Source organism: Myotis yumanensis, unplaced genomic scaffold, assembly GCF_028538775.1.
Source record: "Myotis yumanensis isolate MYYU_CA2020_CCGP unplaced genomic scaffold, mMyoYum1.0.hap1 SCAF_1, whole genome shotgun sequence".
In the NCBI taxonomy this organism is placed as follows: Eukaryota; Metazoa; Chordata; class Mammalia; order Chiroptera; family Vespertilionidae; genus Myotis; species Myotis yumanensis.
The window spans coordinates 163873632-163894028 of NW_027223752.1; the positions used below are offsets into that span (position 1 = coordinate 163873632).

At 42.8% G+C, this 20397-nt stretch overlaps 1 protein-coding gene and 1 long non-coding RNA gene across 3 annotated transcripts in view; one reads left to right on the forward strand and one right to left on the reverse strand.

The window, feature by feature from the left end:
- Positions 1 to 681: 681 nt before the first annotated feature.
- Positions 682 to 10755, forward strand: LOC138992618 (uncharacterized). The gene is made up of 2 exons (XR_011468110.1): positions 682 to 811; positions 7900 to 10755. It is a non-coding gene; the product is annotated as an uncharacterized lncRNA (long non-coding RNA).
- A 2456-nt stretch (positions 10756 to 13211) lies between these two features.
- The window catches only part of PRPF18 (pre-mRNA processing factor 18), a 37964-nt gene continuing 30778 nt past the window's right edge, over positions 13212 to 20397 (reverse strand). For both annotated transcript variants that reach the window (XM_070391479.1, XM_070391477.1), the window contains one exon: positions 13212 to 20299. In XM_070391479.1, the coding sequence (XP_070247580.1) occupies positions 20219 to 20299 (81 nt within the window). In that variant the 3' untranslated portion in view covers positions 13212 to 20218. The remainder of the gene's footprint in view (positions 20300 to 20397) is intronic.

A 20397-nucleotide genomic window follows, 5' to 3' on the forward strand; every position in this document is an offset into this window, starting at 1 on the left:
TTCTCCTTTTTCTTAATTGCTAGATTTTAGTTGATTATATTCTTTCTCAGTATGTTCCTTTGTCCTAAGATATACTTATATCTCTACTCTTTGATTTATCAGCTTGAAATATTTAACCCCCAGTTATAGATATGAAAATCATATTTACACAAGTCCCATTTTCTTTTTCCTCTCAACTTGTGTTATATCATTTTTTAATTGAGGGGCTTTATACATTTATGTAACGTTAAACTCCATATATATCTATTGTTTCCTTAGTCGTACAGTTAATCCAATGCTTGTTGCCGTTTCTTTTGCATCAGCTTTTCCATTCATCTCTCCTATCGTGAGAAATGTTCAGCACTGTGCCTACAGATGAATGGAATGGTTTTGAATGAATGAGAACGAAGGGCTAGGAGGGATTCTCCCCATCTTTCCTGTTAGAACACAGTTGGCTCCCAAAGACGATCTTTCCAGCCTTGGACCATTTCTCTTCCTTACTATCTGGGGTCACTGCAAGGCTCTCCTGGGAGTCTGAAATTTCACAAACTTGAGTCACTGCGACACCTTTCGGCAGAAGAGAAGGACGCCGACGGAAGGGAGGTGCAGTGCGGTCCTCCCGCCGGCAGGGGACGGTGAGTGCCTCTCTGCCTGCCGCTCGCTTCCCTGACCCCGCGCCCGCACGCGCCCTGCGGACTCGGCGTAGGAGTTGGCGCCGGCTGCGGTCGGGCCGTCACGGGCTGACGCCGAGTGCGCCAGCCTGCCCTCAGCGCGGCGCCGGGGCCTTGGTGCGCCGCTGCGGCCCATGGGGAGGGTCGGCCTGGCGGACCGGGTAAGTGGCGCCCCGGGGGCACCGGGACGGGAGGCGGGGCGGGAGCGCCTCCGCGGGGGCATTTGGACGGGAGACCGCGGCTTTAGGCCGCGTCGCAGTGGGGCGGGAGGTCCCGGGCCGGTCGGTCCCCCGAGCCGCCGGCGTCCTCGGACTCCAGGCGGAAGGGAGGTGCAGTGCGGGCCTCCCGCCGGCAGGGGACAGTGAGCCCCTCTGTTTCCTGCGCGCCCGCCGCCGCTTTCCTTTATCTGCCTCGGGTCGCCGGGCCTCGGGCTCTTCCTCTCTGCTCGCCTCTTCCTCTCTGCTCGCCATTCTTTCACCGACTGTCAGCCTCCGTCTGCCTTGGACCCGAGGACGTTTTTCTCTCCCCGCCGTTGATCGTGTGTCGGGAAAGTTGCCGGGTCCCCGGTGGCCGACCCGTGTCACCTGTGGCCCAGTGCACTGGCTGCCTCTGAGCCGGGGGTGGAGCGGAAAGAAGCTTTTCCCTTCCTGGGCCGTGGACCCCACAGGTCATACCCCCCAGAGACGTGGGGTTTCCTGGCAAGAAGAGGTGACTCCGGTGTTACCTCCGTCTGTGTGCTTTCAAAGCTGGTGTTTTAGCGTCATGTTCAAGCTGCCAGCAGTTCTTAAGCCCTAACGACTGGTTGCTAAGAAGTGCACTGACCACCAGGGGGCAGATGCCCAACGCTCCTGCCTGCAGGCCCTGATCTCTGGCCAGGCTTAGGGACCGTACCCGTGCACGAATTTCGTGCATGGGGCCTTTAGTCCTATATAATAAAAGGCTAATATGCAAATTGTGCCTTCAGCAGGAGTTCGACCAACTGGGATTTAGATGTGTGCTGACCACCAGGGGGCAGCAGAAACATAGCGGGTGTTGGTGACGTGGTGCAGGGCCTATTGGGCCCTGATGAGACTGGGACCATGGCGGGATGGTGGAGCAGGTGAGCAGGCAGTGCTGGCCAAGGTGGGTGAGAAGGGAGCCCCCAGCCAGTGGCAGGCAGCCGCTGGGACCCTACCATGCACGAATTTTGTGCACTGTGCCTCTAGTGATAATAAAAACATGCCTGGGTTGATCTGAAGGCCTTAGAGTGGGGTCTGAAAATACTTTCAAGAGGGAGTGGTGCTTATAACTGAGTCTGATGGGGAAGAGGTTCCCTGCCTTAGCCTTCATTTCCATAGTGCATTCTGGGAACTGCCAGTAAGGCAGAGAGGGGTTTGAGGAGTGGTAATCAGGTCAGATTAAAAGCTTCTTTGGGAACAGTAAAGGAGAGCCAGCCTTTGAAGGTACTTATTGCTAGATTCAGGTGGATGGATGAAAAACATCTATATCTACACTAATATAAGACAAAGATGCTAATTGACCATACCTTCGCTACGCCCACCAGCCAATCAGGGCGACTATATGCAAATTAACCCAACCAAGATGGTGGTTAATTTGCATATACCAGCTGGGAGCGAAGACTGAAATGAAGACAACGTGGAAGTGAAGCGCAGCAGAAGGGAGCAAAGTAAAGGCGGTGGAGACAGGAACGGAGCCAAGGAGGCGGAGGCAGGAGGCAGGAGGGAAACCAGCCGGGTGGTGGAGCGGGAGGGAAACCAGCCTCAGCGGCTCGGAGTGGGAGCGAAGCGCGGGCTTCGCTCCCTTCTCTGCTTCGCTCCAGCCACAGGAAGCCCTATTCTTGCAAGAATCTTCCTGCAACGGGCCTCTAGTATATATATAAATGCCTAAGCAACTGTTACGACTGGACGACCAGATGACTGGCCAGTAGCTGTGACACACACTGACCACCAAGGGAGCGATGCTCAATGCAGGAGCTGCCCCCTGGTGGTTAATGTGCTCCCACAGCCTACCTCCCCTGGCGGGCCAACCTCCTGTGGTCCCTCCCCCCAGACTGGGCAAGACAGCCCCTATTGGCTCCCGTCACTGGCCAGGCCGAGGGACCCCATCCATGCAAGAATTCATGCACCAGGACTCTAGTATTCTGGATAAGGGCAAATTTATGCATAGTCTCAGGTAGATGAGGACAGCAGGTGGAGTTTTTAAAGGATTCAACTCAAGTTTCTACATTTTTATGGGAAAAAGGCTGCAGACATTCTGACTATAATGAGGATATTCAGGGAGTATGGGGAAATAGTAACTTAAACAGAGGGTGTTTTATTTTTAGAATTTTATTGAGAAATGTACTATATACTGTACAATTTACAATAGATTGTGAGATAGACAAAAATATAACCTGGTATAATAGAAGTGTTAACAGTGAAGACCTATTCTGATTATGGAGCTTTGTGGAAGCTAAGGATAGCCTTTATGGAAAATAAGAATTGGGGGAGAATTGTTGTCTGTCTGCAAATATAACTTTATAAAGTGGATTTTTTTAACCTAGTTTATTTTAAATCATCTTCATGGAACAGATGATCCAGGGCTAGTAATTCCTCCAGTCCTATATAATAAAAGGCTAATATGCAAATCGACTGAACAGCGGACCGATCATCACTGTGATGCTCATTGACCACCAGGGGGCAGGAGCTGCCCCCTGGTGGTCATTGCCCTCCCACAGGGGGAGCACCTCTCAGCCACAAGCCGTGGTGAACGCAGCTGCGGTGGCAGGAGCCTCTCCTGCCTCTGCAGCAGCGCTAAAGAAGTCCTGATGGCTTAAGCCGTCAGTTGGACAATCCCGCCCCCTCCCTCCGCCCCCAGGACTCCTGGACTGTGAGAGGATGCAGGCATCTTGTGCACCAGGCCTTTAATCTTCCATAATAGTAAATTGTGAAGAACATTCTGTGGTACTTTTGCATTATGTACTTTGGAGGAAGAAGAATGATTTATATAATCCTCTTTATAAATTTTAAAGTATAAATGTTCATGGTAGAAATCAGAAGAGAACAAGATAGTATTTTCCGCCTTACCCTGTTTGGCTCAGTGGATAGAGTATCGGCCTGCAGACCAAAGGGTCCTGGGTTCAGTTCCAGGCAAGGGCACATACCTGGGTTGCAGGCTCCTCACTGACCTGGGGCCACAGTGATGGCTCATGCAGGAGGCAACCAATCAATGTATTTCTCTCACATTGATGTTTCTGTCTTTTCCTCTCTTTTCCACTCTCCCTAAAAATCAATGAAAAAATATCCTTAGGTGAGGATTAACCAAAACAAAACAAGATAGTATTTTCCTATAGCAGGGAAAATAAACTAGATGGTTCTTATTGTGCCTAGGTTGCTGGCACCCCCTCGCCTCCACCTTATGTAGGAGGGGATTAAACAAAATCGGCCCTTCTTGGCACTCCAATCTTTCAGCATGGCTGGCCCAGCTGGGTGGGGCCTTCACCCAGGCTTGTGCTAGTCCTTATGTTTGCGTCCCCCATACTGCCAGACCAAGCTGCAAGTGTGCAGATTTCCAGCCCAGAGTCATTCCCCCTTGCCTCTAGTCACCAAATGGTGGAGCAGAACCCTGCACTTGAGATGGGCAGGACCAAGCCTCTTTTTGGGCCCCACTGCCCACCTTCTGTCTTACTCTCTTTCAAAAGTTCTACCAGAAAATAAAGGGTCCCTCAGACTCACTGCTGGGTGTGCTGGTCACACCCTTCCGCTGGCCCTGAGTTCAACCACAAGGCCCATCCCACAAATCAGAGCTGGATGCTTAGGCCATTCCCTCCTGTACGTCTCAGCCTTGCTGCTGCTTCCACATCCAGTGCTGCCCCTCCGCCTCTTTCTGCTCCAGTTGCCCCGCCTTTTGCTTTGATACCTGGGGCCCCAGTACATCCATGCACCCCTTTCTCGCCCATCCCATGCCCCTGTGGTTGGTGCCGGCAGCTTGGCAGGAGCTTGTTCATGCAACACCACCACCTGCCACTGTCACTGCCGCTGGTGTGCACTGCCCCTAGTTCCCCTGTTGGCACTGGTTAGAGCAGTGGTTCTCAACCTTCCTAATGCCACGACCCTTTAATACAGTTCCTCATGTTGTGGTGACCCCCAATTTCATTGTTAGAAATTGAACATAATTAAAGCATAGTGATTAATCACAAAAACAATATGTAATTATGTATGTGTTTTCCGATGGTCTTAGGTGACCCCTGTGAAAGGGTCGTTCGACCCCCAAAGGGGTTGCGACCCACAGCTTGAGAACTGCTGGGTTAGAGGGTTCCGGTTGGAGGGCACTAGTGTTTCCCCGTGCTCTGCACTCCTGACCAGCCCTCCTTGTTTTTGGTTCCGGCACATGGGTCGCCAGTGTATCGGCAGGACCCCCACCTCATGCATAAGCAGCTCTCCCTAAGGGGTTGAGAGCCAGATGGAGCAGCTAGGTTTGAAGCTGACAAGGGACAGGATGGTCGAGGATGTGCCGGCCACCCTGAAGATCATCATCATTGGGGAGAATAGTGTGGGCAAGGCTAGCCTGCTCTTGATGTCCAGAACTTGCAGCAACAATAGGTGTTCACTTTAAGGTAAAAACAATTGTAGTGAATGGAAATAAGGAGATGGAGAAGGGATAAGAGTGGTCAGTGGTGTGAAATAGCCCTGCACAAAGCCTCGGCTGGGCTCCCGATTGGGGTGTACTACTCCTCAAGTCCTCTTCTTTATCCTTGGGCTGGTAAATCAAGCCACTGCCCACAGTGGCCATCAGCAGTATGGGTGCCGGCAGGAGGACCCAGGGATGCCAGCCCACCTCCCATCCCAGCCATTGGAAGGCCCAGGAGAACGGAGCCTCTAGGCCAGTGGTCGGCAAACTCAGTCAACAGAGCCAAATATGAACAGTACAACGATTGAAATTTCTTTTGAGAGCCAAATTTTTTAAACTTAAACTATATAGGTAGATACATTGTTATTAACTTAATTAGGGTACTCCTAAGGCTTAGGAAGAGCCACACTCAAGGGGCCAAAGAGCCGCATGTGGCTCGCGAGCCGCAGTTTGCCGACCACAGCTCTAGGCAGTTGGTGTGGCGGCAGCACCTGTGAGACGCTTCAGTTAACAACTGTGATTCCAGCAGAGATGACACCCACCTCACCCACACCAGGTGAGAATGTGACTCCTGCTCAGTCGCTCCTAGTGGCTCTGGTCACTGCCCTGAAACCCATTTCACCTCGGGTTTCTCTTCTGATTTGACACCAAGAGGCACTCAGACTTGTGCCTTGAGGCTGGGAGATCTGCCCCCACATCTGAGTGTGGTCCAGGCTTTACCAGCTTTCACACCCCCTGCCCAAGATTCAGGTTCTTGCTTTGCTGAGGGCTCGGACTCTGCCTCTGTGGCAACCTTAGAGGGATTGAGCCTCATTTCCGTGAAGAAAAGGCCAACTTCCCCAAATCACAGCAGGCTGGAAAGTAGCTGCTGGAGCAGGCACCTGTCGCTACCTCAGCGGAAGGTTTCCCAGAGAAATTCTAAGAAGTCCTGATGTGGCGCTGTTCCCTTATCCACCCCCACATTCCAGTCTGGCCCAGGCCCAGCTGGCTTCCACAACTGTGGCACGGACTCTGCGAGAATGTGACTTCAGCTCATCACTCCTAGTGGCTCTGAGCACTGCCCTGAAGCCCCCCTCACCTCCTGTTCCTGACTTGATACCAAGAGCAGCTCCGACTACTCTTTTGAGTGCAGGAACAGTTGTAACGCCCCCACATTTGAGTTTAACCCAGGCCTTGCCGGCCTCCGCAACTCTGTCACAGACTGCAGTTCTTGCTGTGCTTTGGGTTCAGGCTCCACCTCCAGAGGGATTGAGGCTCGCTTTCTTTCTTTCTTTTTCTTTCTTTCTTCCTTCCTTCCTTCCTTCCTTCCTTCCTTCCTTCCTTCCTTCCTTCCTTCCTTCCTTCCTTCCTTCCTTTCTTTTTTCTTTCTTTCTTTCTCTCTCTCTCTCTTTCTTTCTTTCTTTCTTTCTTTTTTGAGGATGAGTGATTTTTATTTGCATGGAATTACATATTATATACCTTGTTTTCCGAAGTCCCATTTCCCTAAATCCAGACCTGGAATAAGTGCAGCTGGGGATTTAGTAGAGCTAAAAGCAAAGCCAGTGTCCAGAGCTTCTGTTCCATGTTGGAATTGGGTCCAGTTTAGCATTAGGCTAAATGCAGTCCATTAGTCCATTGTGTGGTTCACATAGCTGTGAGCCCTGTGGACAAACGCAGGGGAGCAAAGAGCACACCCCCTGCAACAAGAGTCCCCCAAAAATCAAGAGGGCCAGGAGCCAAGAAGAGTGAACTCCTTTGTTCAGGGGATTAAATATCCCAAATCTTCCCATGCTTACAGTGGCCATGCCTACTCTGGTCAATGATCTGTTTCCAGGCGTGACAGACAGCCAAAAGTACCTTCCCTGTTTCACCCAAACTTGACTGGGCGTGTGTCTATCTCCCCTTCTCCCCCTCATCCAATCCCTTCCCCCATGACCTGCAGGGACTAGACTGGTGGCTCACTGGGTAGTGTTACTATTAAACTGCAGCTCTCTAGCAAAGCTGCACAAGTTACATGCCAATAATATTTGGCCTTCCCTTTGCTCCTTTCCTGTTATTAATAACTAAGTTAATTATAATGGTATCACTGGTACTGACATCTTTTTTACAAAGTCCCTGAAGTGCAGTGCCTAAGTGTCTCAGTCACCTCTACCATAAGCACCTAAATAACTGTGTCCTTTCTGTGAATGAGGGTGGGTGGGTGTGAGTGTGAGATGCCTGTGAGACAGTGTTTGAAGGTGTAACAGTTTTGAGTATATGTGAGCTGAAGAAGACATACATATATGTATGTGCTCGGATGACAAATCTTGCTTCTTCAAGGATAGTATTTTTGGAAGTTCCAGAAATCATTTAGACCACATGCCCTAGCTGGTTTGGCTCACTGGATAGAGTGCTGGCCTGCAGACTGAAGGTTCACAAGTATGATTCCACTCAAAGGCATGTACCTTGGTTGTAGGCTCAATCCCCAGCCCTGGTCAGGGCGCTTGCGGGAGGCAACCAATCAATGTGTTTCTCGCACATTGATGTTTCTCTCTTTGTCTCTCCCCCCTCCCTTCTATTCTCTCTAAAAATCAATGAAAAAATATCTTTGCATGAGGATTAACAAAGAAATGTATACACACTTTAACAGCTGCTAGCTCCATTGATGTTTCTTTCTTTTCAGATTTAACCCATTGGAATTAATGATGGCAGCCAGACTCAGATTTGAACAAAGGAAATTCATCCTAAAATGCTACTGGAAGTTTGAAAATGCAGTTGGAGTACAAAGACAATTTATGAGGGAGTTTCAAACAGATCCATCTAGGAGACTTACCATTACTTGAATTAGAGATAAGTTTGAAGCCGATGGAACTAGTATTCAGAATGTCCACAAAAAGCGTTCCGGAAAACCACAGACATCGACAAGCCCCACAAAGCAAGAAAGGGTACTGGAAATGTATCTCCAAAGTCCAAGAAAATCTGTGCAGCAAACAAGTTGTGGTGTAGGAATTTCAAAATTGCCCATCGTATTTTAAAGTGCTACCATTGGAAAAGTGACTTCCAAGATTAGTCCATGCAATCAATGAAGATGATCGGACCTAAGAGTGGAGTATTACGAATGGTACTTGGCAAGATGTGTAGTAGGTGCACACTTTCCAACAAAGATTGAAGTCATGAGGCAACATTTAAATTAAATGGTTCGATTAACCACTACAACTGCACCTTCTGGGGAACTGAGAATCTACATGTTATGGTGGAACTTTGCCAGGGCTGACCAGCAGCCCCTGAGCGATGGATGAAAAATTACTCAAACACAGGATTCTGTGAAAGAGAGGGCTAAGGGACTCTTACTTCAGTAGTAAAAGCAGTCCTATTCACCTGCCTTGTTGGCTTTTTATTGTAATAACAGCTTGAGCCCTAACCAGTTTGGCTCAATGGATAGAGCGTCAGCCTGTGGACTCAAGGGTCTCAAGTTCGATTCTGGTCAAGGGCATGTACCTTGGTTGCGGGCACATCCCCAGTAGGGATTGTGCAGGAGGCAACTGATCGATGTTTCTCCCTCATCAGTGTTTCTAACTCTCCCTTTCTCTCTGTAAAATATCAATAAAATATATTTTTAAAAAAAATACCAGCTTGAACTCAGATTAACCTCTAGATACAGTCAGCAGGGCAAGTATTTTTGAGAAAGTATATGCTTCTACAAGGTCAGGTCTTTAAAGACTAAACATAGATAGTCTAGCAAAACACCCCAGGGGATTGGACTTGTTTGGAAAAGTCAATGTAGGGGCTGCTGCCTTAAGCAAGGTCCCCTCAGAGGCCCCTGACCTTTTAGAGCAGCGGGTCTCAACCTGTGGGTCGAGACCCTTTTGGGGGTCGAACAACCCTTTCACAGGGGCGCCTTAGACCATCAGAAAACACATATAAATACATATTGTTTTTGTGATTAATCACTATGCTTTAATTATGTTCCATTTGTAACAATGAAATTGGGGGTCACCATAATATGAGGAACTGTATTAAAGGGTCGAGGCATTAGGAAGGTTGAGAACCACTGTTTTAGAGAATCCTCCGACATTCCACCCAAGTCCTGTGCTTCCCACCTCTCTTGTGTTTTGCTGGCTGCAGAAGACAGAGGGAGATGATGAACTTTCTGCTTTGGAAGGTTGGGGTTTGCAAAGCACATTTATTGCTCGGGTTTTGATTTTGTAGATTATAAGAAAAAGAGAATTACAATGACAGCAATGGTTAGTTCGATGAGGTGTTGATTTTAGGAAACCATGTGGTTTATTTATTTTAAATGTTTTTTATTGTATTTTAAGCAGTAGTCTGTTATGTTTATTGATAGCAAGTAAGGATTTTTTAATTTGCCTTTGTAATATGTTTTTTTTAGTAAGGTTATTATGAAAGACTTTTTATAGATTTTTTAATATTAATTTAATGATGGTGACTATTGTTTTATTTTAAAGGGGTGATATATATGTGCTTATGTTTTTAATTGCAATTAAGCACTTACCTGTATGCTATAGCGTTTGTGGTGTTTTCTTTTGGATATTTAATGGCTGCCTTTATTGCTTGTAGTTTAGCTAATATTTTATTTACATGCTGTTGTATAGTGAAATTTTTAGTTATATTGTAGGCCATATTGTCTACAAATGTGGCTGTTTGCACAGATTTAGAAAGGGCTGCCACAGCGATGCTGGCAGTAGTAATAACAACAACAACCAACATAATGGCTGCAGGGAGTATTCCCAAAAATCTTTTGGGCCATAATTGGCTTAATGCTTTTTTTAAGACTTTGATAGCTGATGAGCCTTGTCATTTTTTGGTGAGATTAACAGATATTAGGATTTCTGTTTGTTTTTTAAGTACCATAATAGTGCTGATGTTTAATGAAGTAATATTTTGGGTGGTAATACAGGACGTAAAATAAGCTTTTTAAAAAATCTGTATCAGAAAAATGAATTATGGCTTATTAGTAGATTAGGGCCCATAGCAAAGACATAGGGGTGAGTGGTGTAAATCAGGCTATTGTCAGTAAGATTATTAGTAAAAGTTATATTATAGTGGCTAGAGCAGTTTTGGTAGAAATTGTGCCACAATTTTAAAGGGCTGAAAATATGGCCTAATTTTTTGTTTATTTGTTTGTTATTTAATTTTTTTCTTTTCTTTTTTTTTTTTTTGCTTAAAGTATTACAAAGGGTATTACATATGTCTCCTTTTTTCCCCCACCCTTGACAATCCCCTGGCCTCCCCTACCCCCCCAATGTCTTATGTAATATGGCCTAATTTTTATAAAGCTTTTTGGATTGACAAGCCTAGTACTTGAGGTCGTGGGGGATTTATTTTATTTTTTTTTTTAGTTTAAACCTTAGGTATGTTTGTATAGCCAATGTAACTAGCTTTAGACGCATGGTGTATCAGAATGTTAATATGGTTGGCTTGTAAGTGCCTATGTCGATTTTCATTTATAACTTGTTGGTCCCCTAGGACTGTTAAATGGGCATGATTTTTTTAATAAACTTTTTAATGAAATGCCTCAGCAGAGGAATTTTACTGCTTATTTTGTTTACATGGAGGGATGGGAGGCACCGTAGCATTAGTTAGATTACCACAGGCCAGATTGCTTGCTGAGAGAAATACTTAATTTATTAAATTGCTTTAAAAATGCTTTTTTATATTTGAAAAACAAAAAGTTTAAAAATTAGTAACATTTAAAAAAATATATATTTATTGATTTTTTTACAGAGAGGAAGGGAGAGGGATAGAGAGTTAGAAACATTGACGAGAAAGAAACATCAATCAGCTGCCTCCTGCACGCCCCCTACTGGGGATGTGCCTGCAACCAAGGTACATGCCCTTGACCAGAATTGAACCTGGGACCCTTCAGTCTGCAGGCCGAAGCTCTATCCACTGAGCCAAACCGGTTAGGGCAAGAATTAGTAACATTTTTAATAAAAGTTATAAAAACAATATAATTATTTTTTAGTTTTATAATAAAATTATTTTTTGTTAGTGTTTTTGTAAATTTAGAAATTTTATAGAATAATTAAATATGGAATTTTGTGTTTTTTGTAAAACACAATATTCCAGAATATTATAATTTATAACAATTAGTTATAAATGAAAGCATATTAGATTTTATTTAATATGTATATATAAATAGAATATAATTATTATTTTTTTATTTGACAGTTTTTATATATTTTAAGTATAAATTATTTTTATGAGAGAAAATAAACATTTGAGGCATTTTAGAGCCTACTGAAATGATTTAAAGACTATTTTAGGTCAAGAAAAAGTTTTTCAGTTGTTCCTCTGCAACAGAGGCACCATCTGGGTTTAATAACTGTTTCAGCACTGTCATGTATTGCTGCTGTTTTGTGAACAACTGTTGTCCCATTATGAAATCTTAGCTGAGAAAGAATTTCCTCGAACTTGGAAATCCCAGGCAGGCTCCAATAACTTACTGCACAGTTACTTTAGTTTTCTTCCTCTTCGTTTTCGAGGGTTCCACTGTGTTTTGTTGCATTCCTGGCCTCCTCACATGGCGGGGTCAGCCGCCCCTGAGCGATGGATGAACAGGTTACTCCAACACAGGTTTCTGTGAAAGAGAGGGCTAAGGGACTCTTACTTCAGTAGTCAAAGCAGTCCTGTTCACCTGCTTTGTTGGCTTTTTATTGTAATAACAGCTTAAACTCAAATTAACCTCTAGATACAATCAGCAGGGCAAGTATCCGTGAGAAAGTATATGCTTCTACAAGGTCAGGTCTTTAAAGGGTAAACAAAGATTCTAGCAAAACACCCCAGGGGATCAGACTTGTTTGGAAAAGTCAAAATAGAGGCTGCTGCAGAGGCCCCTGACCTTTCAAAAAATCCTTACAAACATTCCAACCAAGTCCCGTGCTTCCCCACAAAACATCATGTTAATTTACCAGGAGTTACAGTGTGGTGTGGTTTATCATCAGGAGGATTAATTGGACATTATTTTTGATGCTATTGTGACTGGTCCCACTTACTTGAACTTACTGCAACAATTTTTCATGTCACGCATTAGAGAGGTCTTTGCAGTTGTTTATTTTCAGCAAGATGTGGCTCCCCCACACTATCATTGTGGTGTAAGATCCTACCTTGATGAGATCTTGCCAAACAGGTGGATTGGACGAAGGGGTTTTGCAGAATACCCTCCTCCTTTACCAGACCTCACACCTCTCAACTTTTATGGGGATACTTAAGAGATAAAGTCTATGTTACAAAACTGGCAATCGTCTCGGAATTGAGAGTAGCCATTGAACAAGAATGCACTCAAATACCAAATGAAACGTTTCTAGATGTTTGCGATTCCATTGCTTTTTGTTAGCAGTGCCTGGACCAGAACGGACATCAGTTTGAAAGGTGTTGACAAACAATTACAGTGTCTGTAGATTATATTCCATTTTGAAAAATGTATTCTTTTGTTTTATTTTTAAATGTATCTTTATTGTTGAAAGTATTACAGGTGTCCCCTTATTTTTTCATCTACCCCACCCCATCTCCCCTGGGCCTTCACTACACTATTGTCGGTGTCCATGGGTTATGCATATATGCATGTAAGTTCTTTGGGTAATCTCTTTCTGCCCCTCCTTCCCTCGGAGATTCATCATTCTGTTCCACGCTTCTGTGTCTCTGGATCTATTTTGTTCAGTTTATTTTATTCACTAGATTCTGCATAATGAGATCATGTGATATTTGTTTTTCTCTGACTGGCTTATTTCACTTAGCATAATACTCTCTCGGTCCCTATTTGCTGTCTCAAAAAGTAGGAGATCCTTCTTTTTTACAGCTGCATAGTTTTCCATTGTGTAAATGTACTACATCTTTTTTATCCACTCTGACGGGCACTTGAGCTGTTTCCAGATCTTAGCTATTGTAAACAGTGCTACGAACATATATTTTTTCAGATTGGTGTTTCAGGATTCTTAGGATATATTCCCAGAATTTGGATCACTGAGTCAAACAGCAGTTCCATTTTTTATTTTTTTGAGGAAACTCCATGCTCTTTTTCCATGGTGGCTGCACCACTCTGCATTCCCACCAGCAATGTACTAAGAGTTTATTAGGGTTCCCTTTTCTCTACATATTCTCCAGCACTTGTTTGTTGTTTTGTTAATGGTAGCCATTCTGACAAGTGTGAGGTGATGCCTCATTATCGTTTCAATTTGCATCTCTCTGATGACTAGTGACTTTGAGCATTTTTTATGTACAGGGCCATCTGTATGTCCTCCTTGGAGAAGTGTCTATTTAGGTCCTTTGCTCATTTGTTAACCGAATGGTTTGTCTTCCTTCTGTTAAGTTGTATGAGTTCTTTACTAGTATATATTTTGGAAATTAACCTCTTATCAGATGTATCATTGGCAAATATGTTCTCCCCTGCAGTGGGCTTGTTATTTTGCTGATGGTTTCTTTTGCTGTGCAGAAGCTTTTTATTTTGATGTAGTCCCATTTGTTTATTTTCTCCTTTGTTTCCTTTGCCCTAGGAGATGTATCAGCAAACATACTGCTATGAGAGATGTCTGATATTTTGCTACCTATGGTTTCGTCTTGGATTTTTATGGTTTCACAACTTACATTTAAGTCTTTTTTTCATTTTGGGTTGATTCTAGTGTTTGGTGTAAGTTGGTGGTCTAGTTTCATTTGTTTGCATGTACCTGTCTAGTTTTCCCAACACCATTTATGGCATTATTCACAGATAACATGGTATTGTACATAGAGAACCCTAAAAACTCCACCAAAAAAAAAACCTAGTAGGCTTATTAGTAATGAGTTTGGCAAAGCAGCAGGATGCAAAATTAAAATCCAGAAATCAATGGCACTTTTATACACAATAATGGACTCTTAGGAAGAGAAACTAAGTCCAGCCAGAGTGGCTCAGTGGTTGAGCATCAACCTCTGAACCAGGAGGTCATGGTTCCATTCCCGACTAGAGCACGTGCCCAGGTTGTGGGCTCAATTCCCAGTGTGGGAGGTGAAGGAGACAGCTGATCAATGATTCTCTCTCATCATTGGATGTTTCTATCTCTCCCTCTCCCTTCCTCTCTGAAATCAATTAAAAAAAAAATTAAAAAGAAAAACTAAAAAAATCCCATTTACCATTGCAACAACAAAAATAAGATACCTTGAAATAAACTTAACCAAGGAGGTATATGACCTGTATTCAGAAAACTACAGGACATTGAAATAAATAGAGGAAGATACAAACAAATGTAAGAATATACCATGCTCATGGAATAGAAGAATTAACATAATCAAAATGTCCATACTACCCAAAGCAATCTATAGATTCAAATCAATCCCTATTAAAATACCAATGGCATATTTCAATAACTAATACTCCAAAAATATATATGGAACCAAAAAAGACCCCAAATAGCCTCAGCAATCTTGAGAAAGAAATATAAAGTAGGAGGGATGATATCAAATTATACTACAAAGCCACTGTAATCAAAACAGCTTGGTATTAGCACAAGAACAGGAATATAGATCAGTAGAACATAACAGAGACCCCAGAAATCACCCCAAGCCATTACACTCAATATTTGAAAAAAGAAGGCAAGAGCATACAATAAAGACAGTCTCTTCAATGAAGTATTGGAAAATGAAATGTATTTTAATAAACACTGCCTTTGTAATTATTCGAAGTGTGTATACATTTTTGGGGGACACCCTGTGTATCTGCAAGGTAACTTTTTATAAGTAGATTTACTGGGCCAAAGAATATCCCCCCTTTTAAATTTCTAGAGCTGGTGATAAATAATATCCATAAAAGTTGTATCAATTTACACCCTCACAAACAGTGTATGACGTTCTGTTTTGCTACAGTCTATCACAGAATGTCAGTAAACTGATGTGTGCAAAAAAAAAGCCTCCTGTTTATTTGGATGAAAACACTTTGGAAATAGTACATGTCTATATCTTAAGCTGAAGTATGCTCAACTGTAATTTAACCTTTTCTTAATGATTCAGGTTCTTTATTAGAAACTATACTTTTATAGATTATAAAATCTGATGATCGTGTTTATTAAAATTATTCTTAAAATAAGAATAGATTTAGGGTGGGGTCCTGAAGGTTTCTCCTATGAGTAAAACACATGAGCTTTGGTATCTGCCCTAAACTTTTCATTTCCCACTTTCATGTGGGAAATAATAATCTAAAATTTTTATTTTAGATTATTAAAATAGCCTCCTCTATTATATTTGATAAACTTGCACTGAACATTTATCCCATCTTAGATGCAAAGGTACAGAGATGAATCTCAAGGAGCTCATATCTAAGTGGTAAAAAACAGAAGTTAGTAATTAACATAGTGTGTATAGTGTGATAGGTGTTGGGGTAGACAATATGTTATGGGAAGAACCCCACAGGGAACTGGCCTTGTTTTGATAATTAGGAAAGTGAAGGAATTCAGCTCTGGTGAAGTGACAAATGCTTTCATTTGAGCCAAGTGTCAAAGGATGCATAAAAGCTAGCTAGCTAGTGGAAAAAAGAGTATGTATAAGCATTCCAAGCAAAATAAATAGTGGAGGGAATTCAGGTGCTCAAATGTGAAGAGACTTCCATACCATGTGAGAAGTTTGGAAATATTCTTAAAGAGATAGTTGGTCATTTTAACTCTATTCCATCCTTCCATACTATGCGATAGCTTTTTGAAACCATGTTATTAAACCTGAATTTGGACTTCATCTGTATTTCTAGCTGTATCACTAGATCTCTCTATGCACTGACCCCGCCAGCTACACCAGAATGCTTGCTGTGTTCCAGACATGCTGCTCCATCAGGACTGCAGGTCCTTCTCCCCCTTATCAGATCCGTACAGATCTGCCTGCAAGGCTCAAATGCCACCTCCACCAAAGGCTTCCCTGAACTTTTTCTCCTCTCACCCCTCTAGGTCAGTGATTTCAACCGATGTGCCACAAGAATTTTTAAGATATGCAATACCTGACTATTGAGTCAGGGGCACTGACCTCTTTTCCCTTAGATTGTCAGATAAAAAGAATGACAACAGCCATATATCATCTAGCAGAGTAATCGGAGATACTCGGACATCTTCTCTGAGACACTGAGTCAATATCCTGTGTTGCTTAGGGTTTTTGGAGGGGCAGGGAGGATAGCTGGAAACTGATAGGACAGGGGTACCAGGTTCTATTTGACAATGATTTAGAGTAGCCCTTTGTATGTATCTCTACTTACTACCCTATAACATACATACTTATGGTTCCTTTTTAAAGTGCTGTGTAATAAGCTGTGAGCTTAATCAAAACCATGGCTATGATGCCCTAGCCGGTTTGGCTCAGTGGATAGAGCATTGGTCTTCAGACTGAAGGGTTTCAGCTTCCCTCCTGGTCAAGGGCACATGTCTCAGATTGCAGGTTCGATCCCTGGCCCTGGTTGGGAGGCAGCCAGTCGATGTGTCTCTTGCATCACTGTTTCTGTCTCTCCCCCTCCCTGCCACACTCTAAAAATCAAAGAAAGAATATCCTTGGGTGAGGATTAACAACAAAACATGGCTATGACCAGAAAGAGGTATGAAAGGATTTCTGGGGTGCTAATAACATTATCTTGCCTTACTTGGGTGCTAGTCACTTTGGAGATGTTCACTTTGAAAAATTTATCATGATGTAGTAGTCATTTAATTTTAAATGACCTCCCGTTTATTTTAGAATACCTTGCTTAATCTTGCTTTACATAATTTACAGCCAGCCTATCCTGACTGGCAGTTTTCTTATAGAGGCTTCTATGCTGCTTGTCTTTGTTCTTCCTCTTTCCCTCTATGGACAGACCTCCTTGAAATCAATAAAAACATCTTTAAAAATGTACTGCTATCAATCCTATTTCCTATTCCTCCAATCCTGAGGGTTCAGAGCCCACAGCAGATCCCTTTCGTCTCTTATTAGTGGGCTTCCTTCCTAGCTCTGGTCTCTCAGGACCTCCCCTCCTTCCTACAAGTGGATGGTTCTCTCTCTCTCTCTCTGTGTCAACTCTCTGACTTCAGCTTTATTTTCCCCAAAAATTGAAGTCACAGCCATGACTTCTAGACTGCCGCAGGCAGGCTCTGTCCTGCAATGCTGAAAAATATCGCTCAGTCTTTAGTGTTGACAAGAATACTCCTTCCTGGGAAATGTAGTATATTGACTTTTGAGTGGAAATCAGTGTTTTAACTAAATTTGAATTAAGAAGACACAACTTTGGATACGATTCTGAGAAGGTGGGGAAGAAGAAAGGGAAGAATAGTTATTTCAGGATTGTGATTAATTTTAAGATATGTCTTCATTGTTTTAGAAAGCGCTAAGAACAATATGTAGTAACTGCTAAACTATAATTTTCATGATTCAGAGAATGCAAAAGGTCTTTCTTTTAATATACCCATATGATATTTGTAGTCATTTGAAATCTTTAGTTTCAGGGAAATGGAAAACTTTTCTTTGAGGGATCTACAAGTTCGAACATGCCCCCCTCTAACCAAGCTCAAAATGGTTGACATTCACAGCCCTGTAGAATATGTTACAACTGTCTATCCACACTGATCAATTTTAGAAGGTACTGCTTTCACGTGATGTGGTTTCTTCTTTATGTGGCATATTAACTAACAAAAGGGAAGGAACGTGAAATTAACTGCCATGCTTTGTGTGGCTTGGTGAATAAACAAAAAGTCATGTGGGAGTATTTAGTCAACAATATTTATAAACAAGTCCAATACAATATGACTACATGGCAAAAGTCTAGATCAGTGATTTTTAACCTTTTTCATCTTAGGGCACACATATACTAATTACTAAAGTTCTGTAGCTCACACAAAATACGTTTTGTCAATCAGATGAAAAAATAGGCATTAATTTGATTTATTCACACTGGACAGCTATTGTTGTGTTGACTGTTGTCTTTTTTTACTTGACAATCTAAGGGAAGAGATCAGTGCCCTAACTAGTCAGGTATTGCATGTTTTAAAAGTTCTTGCAGCACACCAGTGTGCTGAGGCTAGATTGTTGAAAAACCCCTGGTCTAGATTGTTGTCTTATTTTAGGAAAGTCTAAGAAACAGTTTCCAGAATGGGAAGTGGGGTGGGTTGGGGGGTGAGGAACCTGATTCAATCTAGCACAGTAGGCCTCAGCCACCATCCATGCAAGTAACCAGCAGAAACAGTCAAGCCCAGGCCTGGAACACAAGTAGCCAAAACCAGCTTTCAAGCCTTCCCCAGAGGGGCCAGAATAAGTGGCTGTGAAGCTACATCCACTTACCTACTCAGCTGACTCTAGCTCCCACATCTTCTATCCTTGTAAGCACAGAGCTGGCTCAAAGTGAGAGCACCAGAGCCTGCATATAGTAAATGTGGAAGAAATGTTTCTATTCCCATAGCTGCTGCTAACACCACCACTGTTACATTACGTGAACACACACTGCCTGTAACCACAGGGTTCATGACAGCTACTTTGGCTTCACCCTAATGATAAGGGCTAGTGTTGACTGAGCTCTTATTTGCCAGGCAGTACCAAGCTTTTTTTTTTTTTTTACTTGTAACACAACAATGATGCCAGGAGGCATGGGCTACTATTACTAACTACTACTTACTGATAAGGAAACTGAGACTCAGAAAGATTGTTACTCACTCACAGTCATTCAGTCAGGTGGAGAGCTAAAACTTGAAGCTAGAAGTTCTGAGTTCGGACAGAGCCCCACTCTTACCACTATCTGGTACCGCCTCTCCACCTGGTCTGCTAATATATATATATTTTTAAATATATTTTATTGATTTTTTTACAGAGAGGAAGGGAGAGAGATAGAGAGTTAGAAACATCGATGAGAGAGAAACATCGATCAGCTGCCTCCTGCACATCTCCTACTAGGGATGTGCCCGCAACCCAGGTACATGCCCCTGACTGGAATCAAACCTGGGACCCTTCAGTCCGCAGGCCGATGCTCTATCCACTGAGCCAAACCGGTTTCGGCTGGTCTGCTAATATTTATTACCAACTTTCCTCTATTAGCTGAGCCCTCTCAACTCCCCAGGCACAGTGATTCATCACAATTATCTGGGTATGACACTACAAGATTCAGAAGTTCTCATTTGTTGAAATCGGTCCCAGGTCCTACTGTCTCAGGCAGTGAGGAGAATAATGGCACCCTTCTCTGCTGCTTAGAGGGATGGAGCTAGGAATAGCAGTCCACCCCAGGTCTCATGAGGATGAAACTTACAGGTAGTCCTATTCTAGGAAGAACCAGAAGCATCAAAATGTCCCCATTCTTGGCTGGCTTGACAGTCCATTTTCCCCCCTTGGCCTCTATGCACTGTGGTTTAGTTTGAACTTCTGTGGGTATAATATATCTTTGATTTTCAAATTTCTATTTCCTGTTAATTCTATCTGTCCCAAGAGATGACAAATATGAACTTTACATTCATTAGAAGATAAAAGCAAGCTTTGAAATGCAAGAAAAATAACATCTGAGTAAACAGTCATAACATTTACATTCAAGTTCTATTGCAAGATGGCAAAAGTTCAGAAACATTTAAGGACTATAAGTTTCATTAAATGGTTCCATATTTTTGTTGAAATATATAAAAATATTTTCTAAAAATATAACATAAAAGACAATGTAAAATTCATATTTTACAGAAACATTTAAGGTCATCCTCAAATGTTTCTTTTTAATAATCCAACTGCAACTTTCAGGTCTAGAGGGAAAGGGTCATTTTAAACCTTCTGTGACCACTGTTTACACATTTAAATTATGGGGAAGAGTCTATTAGAACTTAGCTTTTCAATTATTTAAAATAAAAGCAAGACACAAATCAGTATGCAGTCAGATGTGATATGAGAGCCAAGACAGTTCTTAAAAAACCACGAGTTGCATTAGGTAGAAACCAGAGTCTAGAAACTCGTTTTCTTCTTCCTTCATTCCTGTTGGTAACTGCAGAATTCCATATCATGCTCCCTTAAGTTTCTTGTTGTTATCTTTGCATTATATACAGATCTCACAGGGCATTATACTCCACACATTTTGATGGATCTGTAGGAAAGTGCTTCTGGCAAATCGTCATTAACCTCTTCAATCCCTAAGAAAATAAAGAAAATAAAGGTTATGATACAGTGAAGCTTTTCTAATTGTCCTGTACTCACTCCTGATTACCAATATCCCCATTAAAATGTGGCA